General features: G+C 34.8%; 1 protein-coding gene across 2 annotated transcripts in view; it reads left to right on the forward strand.

The window, feature by feature from the left end:
* Positions 1–19,320, forward strand: part of LOC113043593 (N-acetyl-beta-glucosaminyl-glycoprotein 4-beta-N-acetylgalactosaminyltransferase 1-like) — a 145,632-nt gene that overhangs the window by 56,901 nt on the left and 69,411 nt on the right. The window contains exon 3 of one of the 2 annotated variants that reach the window (XM_026203080.1): positions 12,681–12,782. In XM_026203080.1, coding sequence (XP_026058865.1) covers positions 12,681–12,782 — 102 coding nt within the window. The remainder of the gene's footprint in view (positions 1–12,680; positions 12,783–19,320) is intronic. The other variant, XM_026203081.1, reaches the window with a different exon arrangement.

A 19,320-nucleotide genomic window follows, 5' to 3' on the forward strand; every position in this document is an offset into this window, starting at 1 on the left:
TAACATCAATGTGATCCTTAAAAAAAGTAACTGGAATCTGATTATGAGTGTTAGAAAAAGTTATATCTCTGTAGTGTTCCTTTTTCAGTGTGTAACAAGCGTGTTTTTGTAGTGTTCCTCAAGTGGTAGAGCATTGAGTTAGCAACACAAGGTTGTGGGTTCGATTCCCAGGGAACACGTTAGGTAAAAAATGTAAGCCTGAATGCATTGAAAGTCGCTTTGGATAAAAGCGTCTGTGAAATGCACTAATTTAATTTAATTTTAATATACTCTATTTCTGAGTATTTGTTTGGAATCTTATTTCCTCAAACATGGAATAAACATGTTAACATGGCATTAACTAAATGGCTGCCGAGTGGACTGAACCACAGAGTGTAAATGTATGTAGTGTAAGAGCCTTATTTTGTTTTAAAAAAGGTCTGACTAAAATAAAGTAAATGCCCTCTGTTCACATTTACAGGCAAAAAAAAGTCTGAAAAAGAGGATACTGCAATATTAGACCATTGTTGTTTAAACTAATAGGAAAACATTGCCTATCCATGCACTAATAATTGTGGACATAACATAGAAGAACATACTTATTTGTATGATTGTGTATGCTAGTTGCTAACTCTTCAGCTATTTTTTTGTTTGGCCGTATGGACCAGACAGTCACCAAACGGTCTCAGGCCGAAGTCATTGCAGGCTCTCTCCTGAGAAGAACGCTAGTCCACCCCGCTTACTGTCTCTGTGTTTGCAGTTCATAATGCACTGTCTCCTTTTGAAAAACAACCCATGGTCCTCACTTCACATTGATTTTTATCAGCCTGCCGGCCCCGTGATTGATCCCCCCTGCAAAAGCATTGATTTCCCCCGCTCACCCTCTTAGCCCCTTTGTCCGAGACTACAAATGGACCACAGACACTTTTCTATTGTTACAAATGGTAAAAGGGGTCCGAGCCTCCCAATAAATGACATCACCACCAGCTGTCCGCTGCGAGTTGCACGGTAGCGTTGTCCGGTTTATGACTGTTAGTCATTAGTTTTTGTACCTGCTGGCTTGGTGACATAGGAGTTGTGTCGTCAGAGATGGGAAGCCTTCAAAGGTGCAGTTGATGACTAATAGTCAACATATGCCATGGCAGTGGACCGATTGTGTGTGCGTGTTTGTATGTGTGTTTGATATTGAGGAGCTCGAATACCTTGAGCCTGATAACAACAGTCCTTCAAAGACCCCATGAAGTGGTTTGATGAACATTGAACATTGTTTGCTTGTGTGTTTACTTCTGTAAACAATTTGTCATGAAACATCAACTACAGCTACTGTTTGTCAGAGGCAAGTGGTATTAGGAAGGAAAAAGGCAGTTGTGGTAATTTGTGGATACAATTTCATGACATTTGTAGTACTATATGTGGGTTTTCTTCACAAAATAGTAGACAGATTTAAAGTATTCAAATATAGTGATTGAATTTAAAGGTGCCATGGAATGCAAAAACACTTTTATAAGGTGTTTGCAGACAATTGTGTGGCCTCAGTGTGTGAAAAGAGCCAGCCTATAATGATAAAAATCCACTCACTCATTGTTTTATAATTCCAAAAAAACATAAACAGTCTGTCTACACAAGCAGTTCCAGACTATGATGACATTTTCGGTGAAAGTCCCACCCATTTGTGACACTCTCTGCACTATTAGTATACAGCCCTGAGTGAGAAGCTGGGGTCCGTCATTACTGTTCTCTTGCTGTAGCTGCTGTTGTCCCAACTGGGCGAAACGCTTGTCGCGAATGCGCAATATACACCTCAGTCATGTCTGACAAATTGAAACATTTCAACTTGAACGGAAAATTTGCATGACACATTGCCACACGAGCCAATAAGCGAATAGTTTTTTGACCTGTCTGGTTGTATCAGAAAATACAATTTTTATTTGCGCAAGTGACAACATTCCATGTGTAATCTACTGATAACGCAATGCGAACATTCACTTCCCTTTTGGTGTGCACAGAGCATTAGACAAACTGAAAAACACGGCCACCAACATCCAATCAAATTTCAACAGCTTGTAAGGTTGAAATGGCTGACTTTTTTTGAAAGTGAACATGTTTCGTACGTACTCTCAAAATGAGTCTGTGTATCACGTTTTGCAAGAATTTACCATAAAATGGTACTATGATAAGCAAATTAGCATTTTTGCTAATAAAACTGCATCCATGCATGCTTGCAAAAGTAACTAGATATAATAAAATAAATTAAAGCATAGCATCGGGAAAGAAGTGGAAACACGTTGTGCCAACAAGCAAAACCGCATTACTCTTTCAAAGTTCTATGAATTTACTTTAAAGTTCTGAACTCACCTACTTTGTCTTTTTCACAGCCTTAACTTCAAATGATCATAACTACTTAAACACGCAGGGCTTTTAAGTGTGTTATCACCGCTGGGGTTGGGAAATGCCATGTAATTGCAATCTTTGAATATTAACAACAGAACAGGCTTCAGCTGTAGACTTCTGCTCCTGCTCGGAGCCAAAAGCTTCATTCAGCTTGCTGTTTCTCCGGAGATCAAGGCCGGCATAATTTCTACAGCCAACATTATGCTCATGAATTATATGCATGGTTTTCTATTGTTTTGTCAAAATGTACTTTAGTTTTTGTAAGTTTAGTTTAAGAAAGAAGACTTAATTTTCCATTCATGGACTCCAGCTCACAGCTCGGACATTTGCAATTGTCTTTATGGGAGCATAAATTGTCCTCATGTTCCCTGTCTTAAGAGCAGCCCAGGTGCTGGAGTTTATGACATAATAGCTAGCTTTGTGATGCAAATTTTTGCAGTTGGTTTTCTACTGCATATTTTCTCCTGTGCTCTAACAGGTCCAGTAGCAGCTCTTTTTAGAATGCCTCTTAACCGTCCTGTTGAGTGTGAGTGTATGATTTTGTAAGAGTGAGATTAAAATGCTTTAATATGCCTTTATAGCATCTAGTGACACTAGTCTAGTCATTGAAATTGCATTTTATTCTTTAATGGCAAAAACATTTTTGACCATATATATTACATTTGATAAATAATTAGAATGTGAAAAGTCGGCTGTTTTAATGTAACATCATGAGAAAGCAGTGAAACAGTCCAGGTCCAGTAATGATATATGAACTATCCCTTTAATATTGAAACATGCGACAATAAAATAAACACTATTAACGTTAGTGGAATTATTTTAAAAGATGTAGAATACGCAAGGAATATAAGGCATTACATTGATCAAGATGGGTCAGTAAAGAAATTTATTATGTTACAAAATAATTAAGTTAAATTAAAATAATAAAATCAACAAAATAATTCAATAAAATTAAGTTATTTTGAAAATATTTCAAATAATTCCGGGAAACATGGTCATTTGCAAACTGTTTTAATCATTGGTAATAATCAGAAATGTTTTTTTGAGCAGTAAATTATAATTATTTCTGAAGGATCATGTAACGCTAAAGACTGGCATAATGATGAAGAAAATTCATCTTTACATCACAGCAATAAATTACATTTTACAATAAATTAAAAAGAAAACGGTTATTTTAAATAGTAATGGTATTTCACAATATTACTGTTTTTACTGCATTTTGATCAAACAAATATAGCCTTGGTGAGCAGAAGACACTTCTTTCAAAAACATATTTACTTTTTAATTTGGCAAATACCAAATTCTGAAGAGTAATAATACTATACAATACTTCTATTTTTATATTAAATTATATTTTAGGGGGCTGATATAACAAACCAATATAACAAATTGGTTTGGAAAAGTGCACATTATTAATTTTGCATATATTTGTGAACTAAAATGTTTTTGTTGTTGTAGTTGACTAAAATGATTTTGCCATTTCAGAAAAAATAAAATAAAAATCACATTCAAATATTGACTGAATCATGAAAAGCAAACAAACATGACTAAAACAAATAAACAAAACAAACAGAACAGTTAATTTGACAATGGATATTTAAATTCCGGTCGGGCAGATTTGTATTGTAGGATACTGTGTCCTGCAGTCTGCTGTGTTTGCATACTGCATATTTTGGGAAATGTCTTTTGTCAGTTGGGTATTTTGCATATGCATACAGAATATTCTCATACTGTGCACAGCACGCACACAGCATACTGCAAAAAATGTAGAACGCCTTTCCACGTGTACCCAGCCTCCACACACAAACACGTTATGTGACCTGAAAGTGTCGTATTTGTTTACTGGTCATCGCCATAGTGTTACCGCCAAACTCTGAGTCATCAACATCTCCCCTTCATCAGATTGTCATCCTCACCTATTAGTGTAATGATGAGACTTGTCATGCGTGGCTCGCGGCACATGGCACTCATCCTGCAACTGAGTGACCAAATGAACAGAGCGAGAAAATATGGGAAAATAATTGCGTAAAGCACATGGTGAGAAGGACAGAGCCAAGGCTAAATGGGTTTTTATTATGAGGGCCTTTCATAAAATACAAATAGATTTGAGAGCAGGCGCATTTGAAGCGGTACACACATGGCACAAAGGAAATCAATAAAGCAACGAGGGGTGTTTTTGAAAGCACTTAAAAATAACACTGCATACATGCATCTTTACTGTTATTAAGTTTTGTGTATTTGTGTAATTGTGTTACAGTTTCACAAACAAAATTCCATTATTTGTCCTATTTCTCCCTAAAATCAGTTTGTATTTCACACACACACACACACAAAACATAGCCAGATTATAACAAAATAATTATTCGGTTTGAAACATAACTACAGCTTATTTTAATTCGATATGCCCCACTGTTTCAACCGGAAATACATCAAAGGGAAATAGAACTGCACTTAGTTGCCCAAAGAATGTCATGCGGTCTAAAAAGAGGTTACCAATGAATTTGGGGTGAAATATAACCTAGGCATGATCTTAAATAGTTTCTTTTTTCTTTCCCACCCACAAAAAAATGTCAAGTTATTAAATACCAGTAGTGTCCAAAACCAATAGGTCGTGGTAAAGAATCGCGATAAGAAGTGAATGGCATGAAATTGAGGATGAGCGGGGTTTGTCTGGAGGGAAGGTGAGGTGTTAGAGTCAGGAGACACAAACACATGGAGGCAGAAGATCGCAGCTCAGCACAAATGTCACAGACAGAGATGGGGTTGAGGCCATAAGCTTATTAGAGAGTTAATAAATCAGGCCCACGCCGCTGTTGAGCCTGGCTTTATGAGCAGATATGGCCATTGAGCTTCCAGTTTGGCTGCATCCGTATCGATGGAGTGATTGAGAAAACCATTGACCAGAGACGAGCGAGGGTTGTTTATCTAACCGCCACCTGTGAAATGCTAATTTTGTCATTTAAATAAGACTACTTAATTATATAATGTTTCATCCATTGTAAATACATACATACATAAATATAAACATAAATCTGCTTGTTTGTATGCATCTTTAGCTAGAAAGCAAAATGAAGCTGGAATTCACTGGAAATGTAGGAAGAAAATTTTAAATAAAACGTTCGGTGCAAATATGAATTTTAATATGAATTTTAGAGGAAGATAATTCTTTCAAAAAATATTTTCTTTCAAAAATATGTAAAAAAAACTTTTCGATTCATTGATTTATTGATGTATTGATTAATTGATTGAGTAATTCATTCCCCCTAAATAATAGTGTTCAGCTGTTCGGTTTGAGCATTTGAATTCAGGTTAAAAATCATAAAGTCAACATAAAATGGAATTTGCAATGCAATTTACTTCTGTAAACTGACATATTTCTGCATGAAACAGTGGGAAAAACAAAAAGCAAGACATGACCATCCACAGGGAACTGAACTGAATTAATAAAATTAATAAAATGTTTGGTGTATATTATTATAAAAACATATTTGATTTTACTGTGTGTTACTAATGTGTAAAATGTGTTAATGTGTTTTAATAAAAGTTAAAATATATATAAAAAAAAATTTTTAAGCCTTTTTTAGATCATAGATGTTTACCTCAGAAATTGCAAGCATTAAACATAATTTATGCTTTTACAAATTTAAATACCATATTAAATATAAGCTCTCAATTTCATACGAGAATTTCTGGTTCAGCTCTGGGTCCAAATAATAATGAACTTTGGATCTTTTACTTTGATTAGCATGAAAGATTTCTTCCAAACGTCAGTGTTTACATATATTTAGCATCAGTAATGAACGGCTAGTTCACTCGACAATTAATTTGACTTCAAATTGATGATTGGTTTGTTTGTTCTCACCAGTGGATCCTCTGCAGTGAATGGGTGCCATAAGATTGAGAGTCCAAGTAGCTGATAAAACCATCACAATAATCCACAAGTAAACCACTCCAGTCCATCAGTTACTGTCTTGTGAAGTGAAAAGCTGTACGTTTGTAAGGAACAAATCCATCGTTAAGAAGTGTTTATCTATAAACTGTTGCTTCTGGCCCAAATATGAGTCTAAAATATAAGTTTAGCAGCTGTTTGGACTCTCAGTCTGACGGCACCCATTCACTGCAGAGGATCCATTGGTGAGCAAGTGATGCAATGCTGCAATCTTCCAAATCTGTTCAGATTAAGAAACAAACGAATCTAAATCTTGTTTGGTTAGTACATTATCCGCCAATTTTAATTTCTGGATGAGCTATTTCTTTAATGAAAGGCATTTTTCAAATGTAACCTGATTCGGACCAACTTAACACGTTTTATTTCAATTTAGATTCAGACTTGTAAATGTAGGAGAACATTAGCATCTGTTCGTAGGGTTTGAGGTTTGCTCAGCAGTACTCACAGCAGAAGCTGGTGTGTTTGTGAAGCCGCTCTGATTATTACTGACAGCCGTGATGTGACAGTGGTTGTCTGACAGCCTGCGCTGGATCAGACCTGTCTCATAGGAGCGTGTATGGCAGCTCCGTCACCCCTGCTGTCCCCTGTCTCCTCCGTCCCGCTGGCCTGTCACTCTCCTCGCCGCCGCGCACCCCTGACTGATTCCAGATCAGCAGCGGGAGGAGAAAAGCACTGGTGTGAGATCTGCACCTGCTGGTAGTGCGGTGTTACCATCTTCACAGAACAAATCTGACCTGAGAGGTGTAAACTCTTTATGTTGAGAAGTGATTTATGAAGCAGTAATTATTTTAAAGGATTTTTTTCGCCCATCTGCCATTCTGCCATAAGAAACTACGATGTTGACCAATAAATCATGACACAGAAAACATTCCCAAGAGACAAGTATTGCGATGCTCATACATTGATAGCGAGGAGTTTCAGACATCATATGCCTGTTGTGTTCGTGAACTTCCTGTGTATTTGATTCTTGCAGTCTTTCAAGATGTTTTTCTGTTTAAGTCTTTAACTATTTATACTTGTGTCTGTAAATCTCATGAAGAATATTTTAGGAAACATTTTATACCCAAAAGGAAGGAAAAAAGGAGACATTGTATTTTCTATAAAGAAAATTATGCATATTCTTCACTATTAAAATAATCTCCTTATTGTAATATAATTTGAATTTAATCATAAATTATGTACTTAGTTTTATAAAATTACTTCACAACTTAAATTCTAACTATTTATTTATTTTTGTATTAATTTACTTTATTTACCAATTTTTTTTAGTGTACCATAACACATAAGTCATTCTTATCATAGTAACACACACACACAAACACACAAATAGTAAATTTGTATTTATTTATTACAAAATGTTTTTGATTTTTTTCTGAAAACAATACAACAATTTTAACTGGTCTAGAAAATCCTTCTTTATTCAAGAAGTTTTTGGTATTTTGGCTGGAAACAAGAAAAAAAATATTTGCTTGAAAAACATTTTTTTGCGGTGTAAATTGTGAAGTAAATTTGCAAAGAACATTTTGAAATGAATTTTGTAAAGAAATGTTGTACTGAGTTTCAGTTTTAATTATGTTATGATTTTTGTATGTTATGGTGTTAAGTGTTTGAAATTAAAAAGTGCCTAATTACTATGAAAATTATGTCAGTGTAAAGGAAAAAAAAGGTCTTAATTTGTAATTTTGCTGTTTTCTTTCTTTCTTTTTTTTTCTTTTCTTTTGTCTCTAGTTTAAATATGTTTCCTGGACAATGTACATAAAATAATACTAATAAAAATAAAATCCTTATACAGTCTTTTCTTTATGCATTTCTTTTAGTTTTGTTGTGAAATATGTTTTAAATATTTGTTTAGAGTTTTCCTGAGATTGATTCTCATGAGATCTATTGATTCAAGAGTCCTTCATGACGGCGTAAACAGAACAGTGTTTTCTCAGCATCGCTGCATTACTGTACATACAGTTCCAGCAAATGTTCAATAGGTGGTTCAATGTACCAAAGCAAATCTGAAAACATCAAAACAGTTAAGCAATTTGGAAACTTCCAGACATAAATCAAGTTTTGTCTCTGCTCTGGGTGGAGATCCTGGTGAGGAGGGTAAGAGCTGTTATGAGCTCACGCTTGACAGTCATTTTTCCAGCCCTCTTGTCCAGGCAAAGTTCCAGAGTGCCCAGAGTGGCAGCATTGTGTCGCCTGTGTTGAGGGACACTGGGAATGTTAGTCCGGGATACCAGCTAAACCATCTGAGCATCTAAAAGCTGAAAAACCAAAAATGTTGGCTTCAAGTCAATGTTGACCTATAATGTCCTGTAATATCATTCCATTGTCCAGCCATTTTTATATTCATCCATTCATCCATCCCTCCTTAAATTCACCTACTAATTAGTTTTCTCCATCCTTTCATCTCTCCATCCCTCCTTTCATCCATCCATCCATCCATTAATCAGTCCCTTCTTTTATTCCTCCATCCATCGCTACATCTCTGCATTCATTAAACGGCCCTTCTGTCCATGCATCCATTAATCCATGTCTCCATCCATCTATTTTTCCAGCCATTCTGTTAGACCCATTGATTTATATCCATCTATCCATTCATGCATTTGCACCCATCCCTCACTACATCCATCTATCCAAGCATCTCTCACTTTGTCATTCTTCACCCATTCATGAATTAATTCATGTTTTCATCCATCTATTCATCCATTAATGTCTCCATCTATCCATCATCCATATCTACATACCTCCTTTCACCCATCCATTCTTTCTTTCCTCCATCCCTCACTACATTCACCCTTTCATTAAACTGCCTTTCTGTCCATACATGAATTCTTGTCTACCATCATCCATCCATCAATCCAGTCATCCATTGATTCACATCTCCATCAACCATCCATCCATCAGTCCATTCGTTCATCATCCCTCACTTCATTCATCCTTTAATCAAACTACACTTTTACCTATACATTCATCAGTTCATGTCTCCATCATTCATCCATCCCTTCTTACATTGTCATCTATCTATCAATTCATTCATCATCGTTTACTACTTCCTTCCTTATTCTCTTTTATCCATCCATTGCTACATAGATCCATTGACTAATTTATGCCTCCATCCCTACTTTCACTTATCTATCTATTAATATCGCCATCCATCCATTAATTAACTAATGTCTCCATCCCTCTTTTCACCCATTAATATATCTATAAATCTATCCATCCATTGATTAATTGGTTTCCATCCCATTTTCATCTGTCTGTCCGTCCATCGATCCATCCATGCATCCATCCATCCATCCACCCACCCATCCATCTATTAATTCATGTCTCTATCCATCCATTCTTTCATTATTCCATTGATACATTCCATTCATCAAAATGCCCATCTATTCATCCATTCTTTGATTAAACCATTCTTCTATCCCTTCAATAGAAGTCGTATACTCCCAGCTGACAACTTGTGAATCCCTATAATTCAAGCTTGGAGGACTCTCATATTTGTTAGACCTTCTCCTGTTTACTTTATTAATTACCAGCCAGTTAAATCAATTATCACCTGCAATTTGCAGCAGCTGTCAAGTATTGTAAATATGGCTTTCAACAATAACCCATTAGCACTGTCTTCCATTGGGTGTCCATCGGGTGTGTTTGCACAAGATGAGTTTGGCATTTCCCAATAGCCTTTACTGGTTACGAAATGACCAGTCATCCAGTTAACAGCTCTTGAGTTTCTACTGTTCCATTTTGAAGTCCAATATATTGACAAATCTGCTAGAATCACTTCACCAGTCACTGATCTGAACTGATCGGTGAACTTGAAATTGAGGCAAATGTAGCCAAAGCCTTTTTTACCCATAATTGTTGTTGAGTGCATTGCATGAAGACAATTCATAAGCAAGTTTTTTGTGAACGTGTTGTTGTTCGTCGTCAGATGAATGCATTAACCTTGTGTGCATCATCTAAACACCTTTCCATTTCTCACTCCAGCTAGTGTTTGTAGTTCATCAGAGCGGAGATGAAGATGACTGATGAAACCGATCGCTTGGGTCATTATCCTCTACGTTACAGGGCAGAGAAAATTAAAATTTGATTTGTGGAGGGGCTGTGTTTTGTCATTCTGCCGGATAACTGGACGTGAAAAATGTGCCCCAGTCTCCTGCTCCTAGAGTGAGCCTGTTTACCCCTGAACGAGGAGAATTAATTAACCTCCTTTATATTCTGGTCTCGTACTCGCAAACCCACATGGGATCCATCTCAGAACTTGTGTGGTGTTTGTCCCTTTGTCTTGAGAGGAGATCTGACTTCAGATCAGTTTTGCTGTGATTGTAATATTAGATGAGGGTGTGGTTTTGAAGATGGAAGCTGGTTACGGATCAGTACTTGAGTGCAAGGAGTTTTAATTTGAAGAATGCTTTTGTTATAATGAGTGCGGCTGTGCACATGTCACCTGAAACACAATGTGTTTAGAAATGTGCTCGTGTTTTGGTCTGGAGGGTTTGCCTTTTGTTGTTTTCTTGTTGTCTTGATTCTTAATATTTGGTTGTAACAAGCAGAAAGACAGTGACTATTGGAAGAAGGAGGCGGGAACTGGAAAACATTTAAATAAAACTTTAATAATAAAGTAAAGAGAAAAGAGCGCGACAGCCCCTCACGGACGACGGTCGCGCACAAACATAACCAAAAAACTAAATAAAATCCAGCCCCAGTCATCTCTCGTCCAATACTGTCGACACCCCTCCTTTTATTCTTCCAGAGCTCCTCCGTCGGACTTCAGACCGTTGAGTGGCGCAGATGTCGTGCATTCTCATTCTCTACTGGCCTCGCTCCGTTCCCATGGCTTTTGGACCCACCCCTCTCGTCACAACATTTAAAATCGAATAGTAGCTTACTGCATAAATACTGGATACTATCTATTACTTTGAAAATAGTATTATGTGAAATGCATTATCGGTCAGTGGTTTGGATATATTGATTATTCAGAAATAAAAAATGAATTTAATATATACTGTACACTACCTACAAAGGTTTACACATAGACTATACAGATATTTCATTAGAATTGTATTAAATCGTAAGAAAAAGTGTTCAAAACAATGTAGAAACAGCATGCAAATTTTACATTTCTAAGAACTTGAATGTAATTTTTAAAATATTTCTCCTTTATCATGTACACTTTGGTTTACCATTGTCCCTTATGAAAAAAAAAATACATCTTTTAATCGTTATTGTGCTACTTTGTTGTCGAATGACCTCATTACTTGCATAATTCAAACATTTGCATCCAGTTTTTATTTTACAAAGAAAAATAATTATTTTTTAATGTTTAATGTGAAGTGATTATGGATAACATGAAGGGAATACAAGGTTAATTTAAGTGCATTGCATTCTGGGATAGGATTCCTAGCATAATATGCTCAGGTCATCCAGATCTTGTTTGCATAGAGAACATATGCATTCACAGTATAGATACTTATACACTTATACTTATGGGTTTGTGAACATAGCCAGTCATTCCAGCTGTCAAATGAGACACATAATAACTAACACGATATATAAAGGCCTTTATTACTGTGACTTCTCTTCGACAGTATTGACTTTAAGCCACTCCTAATCGGGTTTTGTGATGCTTCGGTGCAATTTTCAATTAGCGCTGAACATTGACATGTGACACATGACTGAAGCAGGAGATTAATATGGAGAGAAATGAACTGAGCTGAAGAGAAGAGAAGAGAAGAGCGCTCTGTTTCTTTGCCGATGAACTCACCAAAGAAAAGCTGCTGCATGTCTGACAGACCGTATTAATATCTGAGCTGCTTTCTAATGTCATAAACATGTCCAGGTCAAATTTAACCCCAAGACATTTAAAAAAACATGCATAATTCTATTTTGTTTAGGAAAACTAAGACTGTTTTAGAATCATAATGATAATTAAGATATATTCAGAATTTTTTTCATGACATTTCATGCACATTTTCACCCCATATTGTGCATCCATTATTTTAGAGTTTTTTTTTTTTTAATTTTTATTATTCTCAATGGAGATTCACATTACAGTATTTATACATGTGAAATGCATGTAACAGAAGTAATATGCAAATCTTTATTTTTTTTTCTTTCTGATTATTTCATTAAATTAATTATTTTTATAAATATTTTGGAAGATACTGTGACCCATCTGTCACCTTTTGTCACCTTATTTATTATTAATATATTATAATACAAATTAAAAAATACATATTAAAATGTTTGTGTGTATATATATATATGTTAATGTGAATATTTTAAAATATATTAGAAAATAGCATGATGAGTTATTCATTTAATAACGTCATAATATATGTAAATGGCCGTCTCTGTTTCTCTCTAGCAGGAGGATGAGCCCAACGCTGGGACCCTTCATGATAAAGATCAAGCTGAAATCCGCAAGTTCATCACACAGAAGTACAAAAAGTTGCCATGGAAACCAGAGGTATGAGTATCATGCTTTTCGTTTTATTTTTGTCATTTTACGTTGGACAATGACTCATTATCGCACTTTTGTTTGTCGTCAGCTGTGTAGGTTCTTAATAAGAAGTTCTCAAACTTTCACTGAAGCTCTTAATTAGCACATGCTGGCCTGCACCATTTTCTGTAACATGCAATTTTGTGTAATGAACAAACTGTTTTAATGTCATATTTTAATATCAGCTGTAATATCTGGCAAGATTTAGCCCACGATTTCATGGCTCGAGTTAAAGTGCTCATTAGTATTCAAAGTCGCTGAATACTGGATTGAACTGCTGCTCAATTTACTGGATTAAAAAAAGAAGTTTATTTCTGGCTTTTTTTTTTTTTTTTGCCTATATTAGACTAAGATGAAGTTTTTTTTTTAAATCTTTTTATCTCACAATTCTGACTTTGACTTCTGAATTTACATCTCACATTTTTTTACTCTGAATACTGAACTGTAAGATATCAATTCAAAATTGTGAGATATAAATTTGCTATTTTGAGAAGAAAAGTCTTAACTGTCATATAAACCCGTAATTGCGATTCTTAGAAAAAGTCGGAATTGTGAGAAAAAAATGTGCAATCACCTTTTAATTAAATTTTAATCAAAATCATGAGATGAAAACTTTGGTAAAAAATTAAGAATTATGAATTTTAAATCAGAAAAGCAAAATGCATCTTATGATATTATTTAATTTTTTACAAAACTATTTCAAACAACAAAGTGAAAGAAATCCCCAAACAAATTACGTTAATAACAAAACATATACAATCACAAACAAATCCCCAAATATAACTACGTTAATAATAAAACGTATACAATCACAAACAAATCCCCAAATATAATTACGTTAATAACAAAATGTATAAATTCACAAACAAACCCCCAAATATAATTACGTTAAAAACAAAAAGTATACAGTCACAAACAAACCTCCAAATATAATTACGTTAATAACAAAACGTATACAATCACAAACAAACCTCCAAATATAATTACGTTAATAACAAAACGTATACAATCACAAACAAACCCCCGAATATAATTACGTTAATAACAAAACGTATACAATCACGAACAAACCCCCGAATATAATTACGTTAATAACAAAATGTATACAATCACAAACAAACCTCCAAATATAATTACGTTAATAACAAAACGTATACAATCACAAACAAACCTCCAAATATAATTACGTTAATAACAAAACGTATACAATCACAAACAAACCCCCGAATATAATTACGTTAATAACAAAACGTATACAATCACGAACAAACCCCCGAATATAATTACGTTAATAACAAAACGTATACAATCACGAACAAACCCCCGAATATAATTACGTTAATAACAAAACGTATACAATCACAAACAAACCCCCGAATATAATTACGTTAATAACAAAACATATACAATCACAAACAAATCTCCGAATGTAATTATGTTAATAACAAAACGTATACAATCACAAACAAATCCCCAAATATAATTGCGTTAATAACAAAACGTATACAATCACGAACAAACCCCCGAATATAATTACGTTAATAACAAAACATATACAATCACAAACAAATCTCCGAATGTAATTATGTTAATAACAAAACGTATACAATCACAAACAAATCCCCAAATATAATTGCGTTAATAACAAAACGTATACAATCACAAACAAACCCCCAAATATAATTACGTTAATAACAAAATATATACAAACACAAAATTTTCCAAACACCTTTTAATTTCTATTTTTTTTATTTTTTTTTATTTTAGCAATATATATATATATATATATATATATATATATATATATATATATATATATATATATATATATATATATATATATATATTGCCATATGTAAAGTCTGAATTCCAAGAAAAATGTCCAAACTGAAAAATCTAAACTCACAGTCTAAGAAATAAAAGTCAGAATTGTGGGACATAAACTTGAAATTGCATAAATAATAGTCTGAACTGAGATATAAAGTTGCTATTACCTTATGTTTGTGTGTGTGTGTGTGTGTGTGTGTGTGTGTGTGTGTGTGTGTGTGTGTGTGTGTGTGTGAATCTGAGTTCTGAATTCTGAGCAAAAAAAAAGTTAAAATTACAAGATGTAAGAATGAGAATTGTGAGTTGAAAAGCAATTAACTTTTAATTTGAATTTTTTTTTTTCATTGCGTAATGGAAACAAGCTTCCATTCCAAACAGTTGGATGATGATGTATTAAATTGGATGGTTTATCCATCTCCATTAAAGTTACATTATTGTCATGATTATTCCTGTGAGATAAAGTAAAAAGTTTTTCTCCTAAGCTGCTTATTTTGGAAAGCACAGGATTTAACGCAGTGCTCAGAACGGTGGGCATTTCAGCCAATGAGGCCCGTCAAACAAACCAGCACATGCAGAATAATGAGCCAGAGCTGCTGCAGAAATCAGTATGAATGCAGGAGAATTAGATGCACCTTTTTAAATAATAATTGCGATCTAGGAATATTCTGCCGGTCAGTGGCAGAGGTTTGTTGACGCTCTCAGGTCCGGTAAACACAGGGCTCTCACACTCACTAGCCAGACAACTATACAGCTACTGCACAGTAGATAAAGTAGGATAGCGAGTTATTTTGCCCGTCTTACCTTTGCTAAAGTTTAGTATCGCTCACAGCAGCTGATTGTCCGTGTAAGGGAACATTCAGAGACGACGTGCCGCTTCGGTGCCTCTGGTTGTAGACGGATTCAAGCCACTTGTGGCGGTTCCAGCATGACAATACCCCTGTGCTTGAAGTGAGGTGCATTCTGAAACCCTTTACTGAGTCTGTGGAAAAATTCAACTGACCTTCACAAAGGCCAGGCCTGATCCCTCTTAGCATTTTTCGTGCTCATCTGGAAAGAAACCATCATTAAATACGATTTAACCTGGATCTTTTCAAGTGTGCACTGAGGTTACTTGATGTTAAAGTATTATCATATTTTAAACTAGTTTCATAGGGATACACCGATATTATTATTATTATTTTTAAATGCTAAAATATATAAATACACGCTAGAAATGCAAGTAATAGTTTGAAATGCTTACTGAAATTGGGCATCACAACACTATAATGTATAGCATAAAAGATAACATTTGCCAAAGATTACATTTAACTGTGTTATAAAATGTAATATAAAATATTGTTTAAAGAATAATGTTAAGCCAGTGATAAATGACAGCACTTGCATTTCTTGCGTTTTATTTGTGACTTTTTAAAATTATGTAAAACTCTTTTTTTAAGTTATTTAAAAAGTATTAAGATTTTGAATTAGATTTTATATTTATATTTTTATATATTTCTTTTTTCATATATTTTTATTTTATACAAGGCTTTATTTTAGCTTTATATTCCATTTAGCATTTTTTTTTTTTCAGTTTTAACTTTTTCATCTAGTATTTATTTATTTAGTTTCAGCTTGATTTCAGATGCAGATTTCTAGTTGTAGTTAACAATAACAACAATGCTGATAGTTTACAACTTTAATTTAGGCTATAACAACAACAAAATCTGTAGAATTTTTAACTCTTTCCCCGCCTGCATTTTAGAAAAAAGTTGCCAGCCACCATTTTGATGATTTTGATGATCTGGATCAACAGTTTACTCTGTAACATTATGCAGTTTTCATTTATATGCTGTCTATTGCTGATGATCACATAATTTTTCATATGCATCTGTTTACATAAGAGACTTCCATCAAGCACAATCAAACCTTTACAAATGATTCAGAATGCAGCGGCACAACTGGTCTTCAATGAACCCAAAAGAGATCATGGTACACCTCTCTTTCAAGACATTGATAGAAGTCTGAGATCCACTAGTGAACGACGCCTCATGGTACCACCACAGAGAGGCTCAAAATCACTTTCCAGAACATTCTCGTTCACCATTCCTGGCTGGTGGAATGATCTTCCACTATCCGAAGACTGAATCCCTGACAATTTTCAAGCGACAGCTGAAAACTCATCTCTTTCAAAATATGTGGTTTCATCTTAAAAATTCATCTTTATTCCTTCTTTTTCTAGCTTGTAATTGTATACAAAAATATATACAATATATAAAATGTATATTTAAAATATATGAATAAATAATATATATAGTATATAAAATGGAACGTTACCCGAAAAACAAAATCTCTAAAATTGTCCTATAGTCAAAATGGTACTGATATATACTGCATCTCTACATTTTTTGTGACTGCTCTATCCTTAGCCCGTTCTTTATGTTGTCTGTTTTTGCCTTTCTCTGGTGTGTTGGCAACTGAATGTTGTGTTGAGCGCCAGCCACAGTTGCTTCTGGGGAATGGATGGCCGGTCCCTGACAGCTCTCAGACGCTGTGTTATTTATAGGAGTGAGCACAGGTGATATCCGGCCGAATAACAGCCCTGAGATCAGGCAGATGTTCACAGCTTAGCAATGCAAACACAGGCTGCTATCGCTTGAATTAAGAGCAATTCTTTTCTTAATGGTATCACAAGGTTCGGCTTTTGTGAGATCTGGCCGTTCTGACAGACTATGAATCCTTCAGGTGGAGAGATGTAGGTGCGAGGAAAAGGGAAACGCTTTGATGGAGGATTGATGGTAATGGGCACCCAGACCATTAGCAGGACTACAGACCGTTGACGGGGTCTTGAATTAATGGCACTTTATAGATGAGCTGTAACGCCAGTGGGCCACATGATGCATCAGTTCCATATAGAAGACTTTGACCTCTCAGTTTCATTTCCACTTTTGTTGCCTCTGTGCTAAGAGCATCATTGCTTTTTCCCTCATCTGAGGATGCTATCCGTTTCCGCCTTTGAGGAACTCTCTTTAGTTTCCCAGTTACCACTAAATGACAGTGCTGGCAGCAGTTATCCGAAGCCATTATGTGTCATTAGAGAGTTGAGAAAATTGTGAGCATCAGTGATTTCCTGTCGGGTTATTACAGTACAGTCACGAAGACCAGAGCCGGTAGGATATCTGTATTCAATCTGTGATATATCTCAAACACAAACTTCTTCTGTAGTAGCCAAACTATAGATTAGTTGAATAATTGATTTTGAGGAAGTGATGAAGTGACGAACGCTTAAAGGGATAGTTCATCCAAAAAGGACAATTCTGTCATTAATTACTCACCCTTATTTCATTAAAAACCCGTAAGACCTTTATTCATCTTCAGAATTTTTTTTTAGATATTTTTGATGAAATCATAGAGCTTTCTGAACGTGTAGACTGCAAACTGACAAGTCTTAAGCTCAGATAGGTAGTAAGGAGTTAAAATAGTTCACGTGACATCTGTTCAACCTTAATTTTATGATGAAGATGAAGACTGACACAAAAGAGAAAAATAAATGTGGAATAAAGTCATTATTTTAGTTTTCTTTGTGCACAAGAAGTATCCTCATAGCTTCATAAAATTACGGTTGAACCATGATGTCACACGGACTATTTTATCGATGTCCTTACTAGCTTTTGTGGTCTAGAATGTGTCAGTTACATTGCTGTCTATGCAAGTTAGAGAGCTCTTTGAATTCATCAAAAATATCTTAATTTGTGTTCTGAAGATGAATGAAGGTCTTATGGGTTTGGAACGACATGAGTGTGATTAATTAATTACTTTATTTAACTTAGCATGAATCAAGTTTAACAGCTAGATAGAGCACATCATGACAAAGACTATTGCGCTCTAATTGTTATGAACTTGACATATCATCACAAGAGCACAACATCCACTGAGTTCTGTCTGCCGTTTGCAATGCCTTATCAAACAACATTGTACATGCTTAGAATAACATCAAAATATAGTCACATTTACCGTGAAGCAAATTTTGGTTAATTCTTTATTACTCCACACGATTAGGAATTTTATGTGAGAGTGAAAGATTCCCCAACCAAATTTGTCACGTTGACCAACACAAAATTGAAAATGTGAGATGTACTTTAAACATAGCTACACTATTAACAATAGACAATGGACCTATTTTTGGTTATGAAATGTTGCTGAAATTTCATTGACGTGATCGCATCTTTAGTTATTATTCCAATCGCGTAATTTGTTGACCTATTGCAAAGGTTCATGTTGTAGACCGGATTGCTTTGACTGCTACCTGCTAAACACATTAGCTTAGCATGTATTTTTACACAGGGTAAAACTGTAGACTAAGCTATCAGGCTAATCCAATAATTGTATGCTAAACCAGTACATTAAATGATTCGTTTGGAAAATCGAATCTAATTAAAATACATAGAGACAATAAATCTGTTATTTAAATATTCAAGTGATTTTAAAACATTGTATTGTGAAGGAGAACTTAGCTTTGGCACTTCGATCACAGAATTCAACTCTCTTTCACAACTCCTTGAGTTTGAATGGACGAATATACTCAAATGATCTCAAAATAGTCTTCTCAGCAATTATTTCCATAAACACAGTCAGTATATCGGATCCGTGCATTAGGTCTTAAAGTGATAGCAGCTATAGCTGCTGCTGTCGGTGTCAGTTA

This window comes from Carassius auratus, chromosome 25 (assembly GCF_003368295.1).
Source record: "Carassius auratus strain Wakin chromosome 25, ASM336829v1, whole genome shotgun sequence".
Lineage (NCBI taxonomy): Eukaryota > Metazoa > Chordata > Actinopteri > Cypriniformes > Cyprinidae > Carassius > Carassius auratus.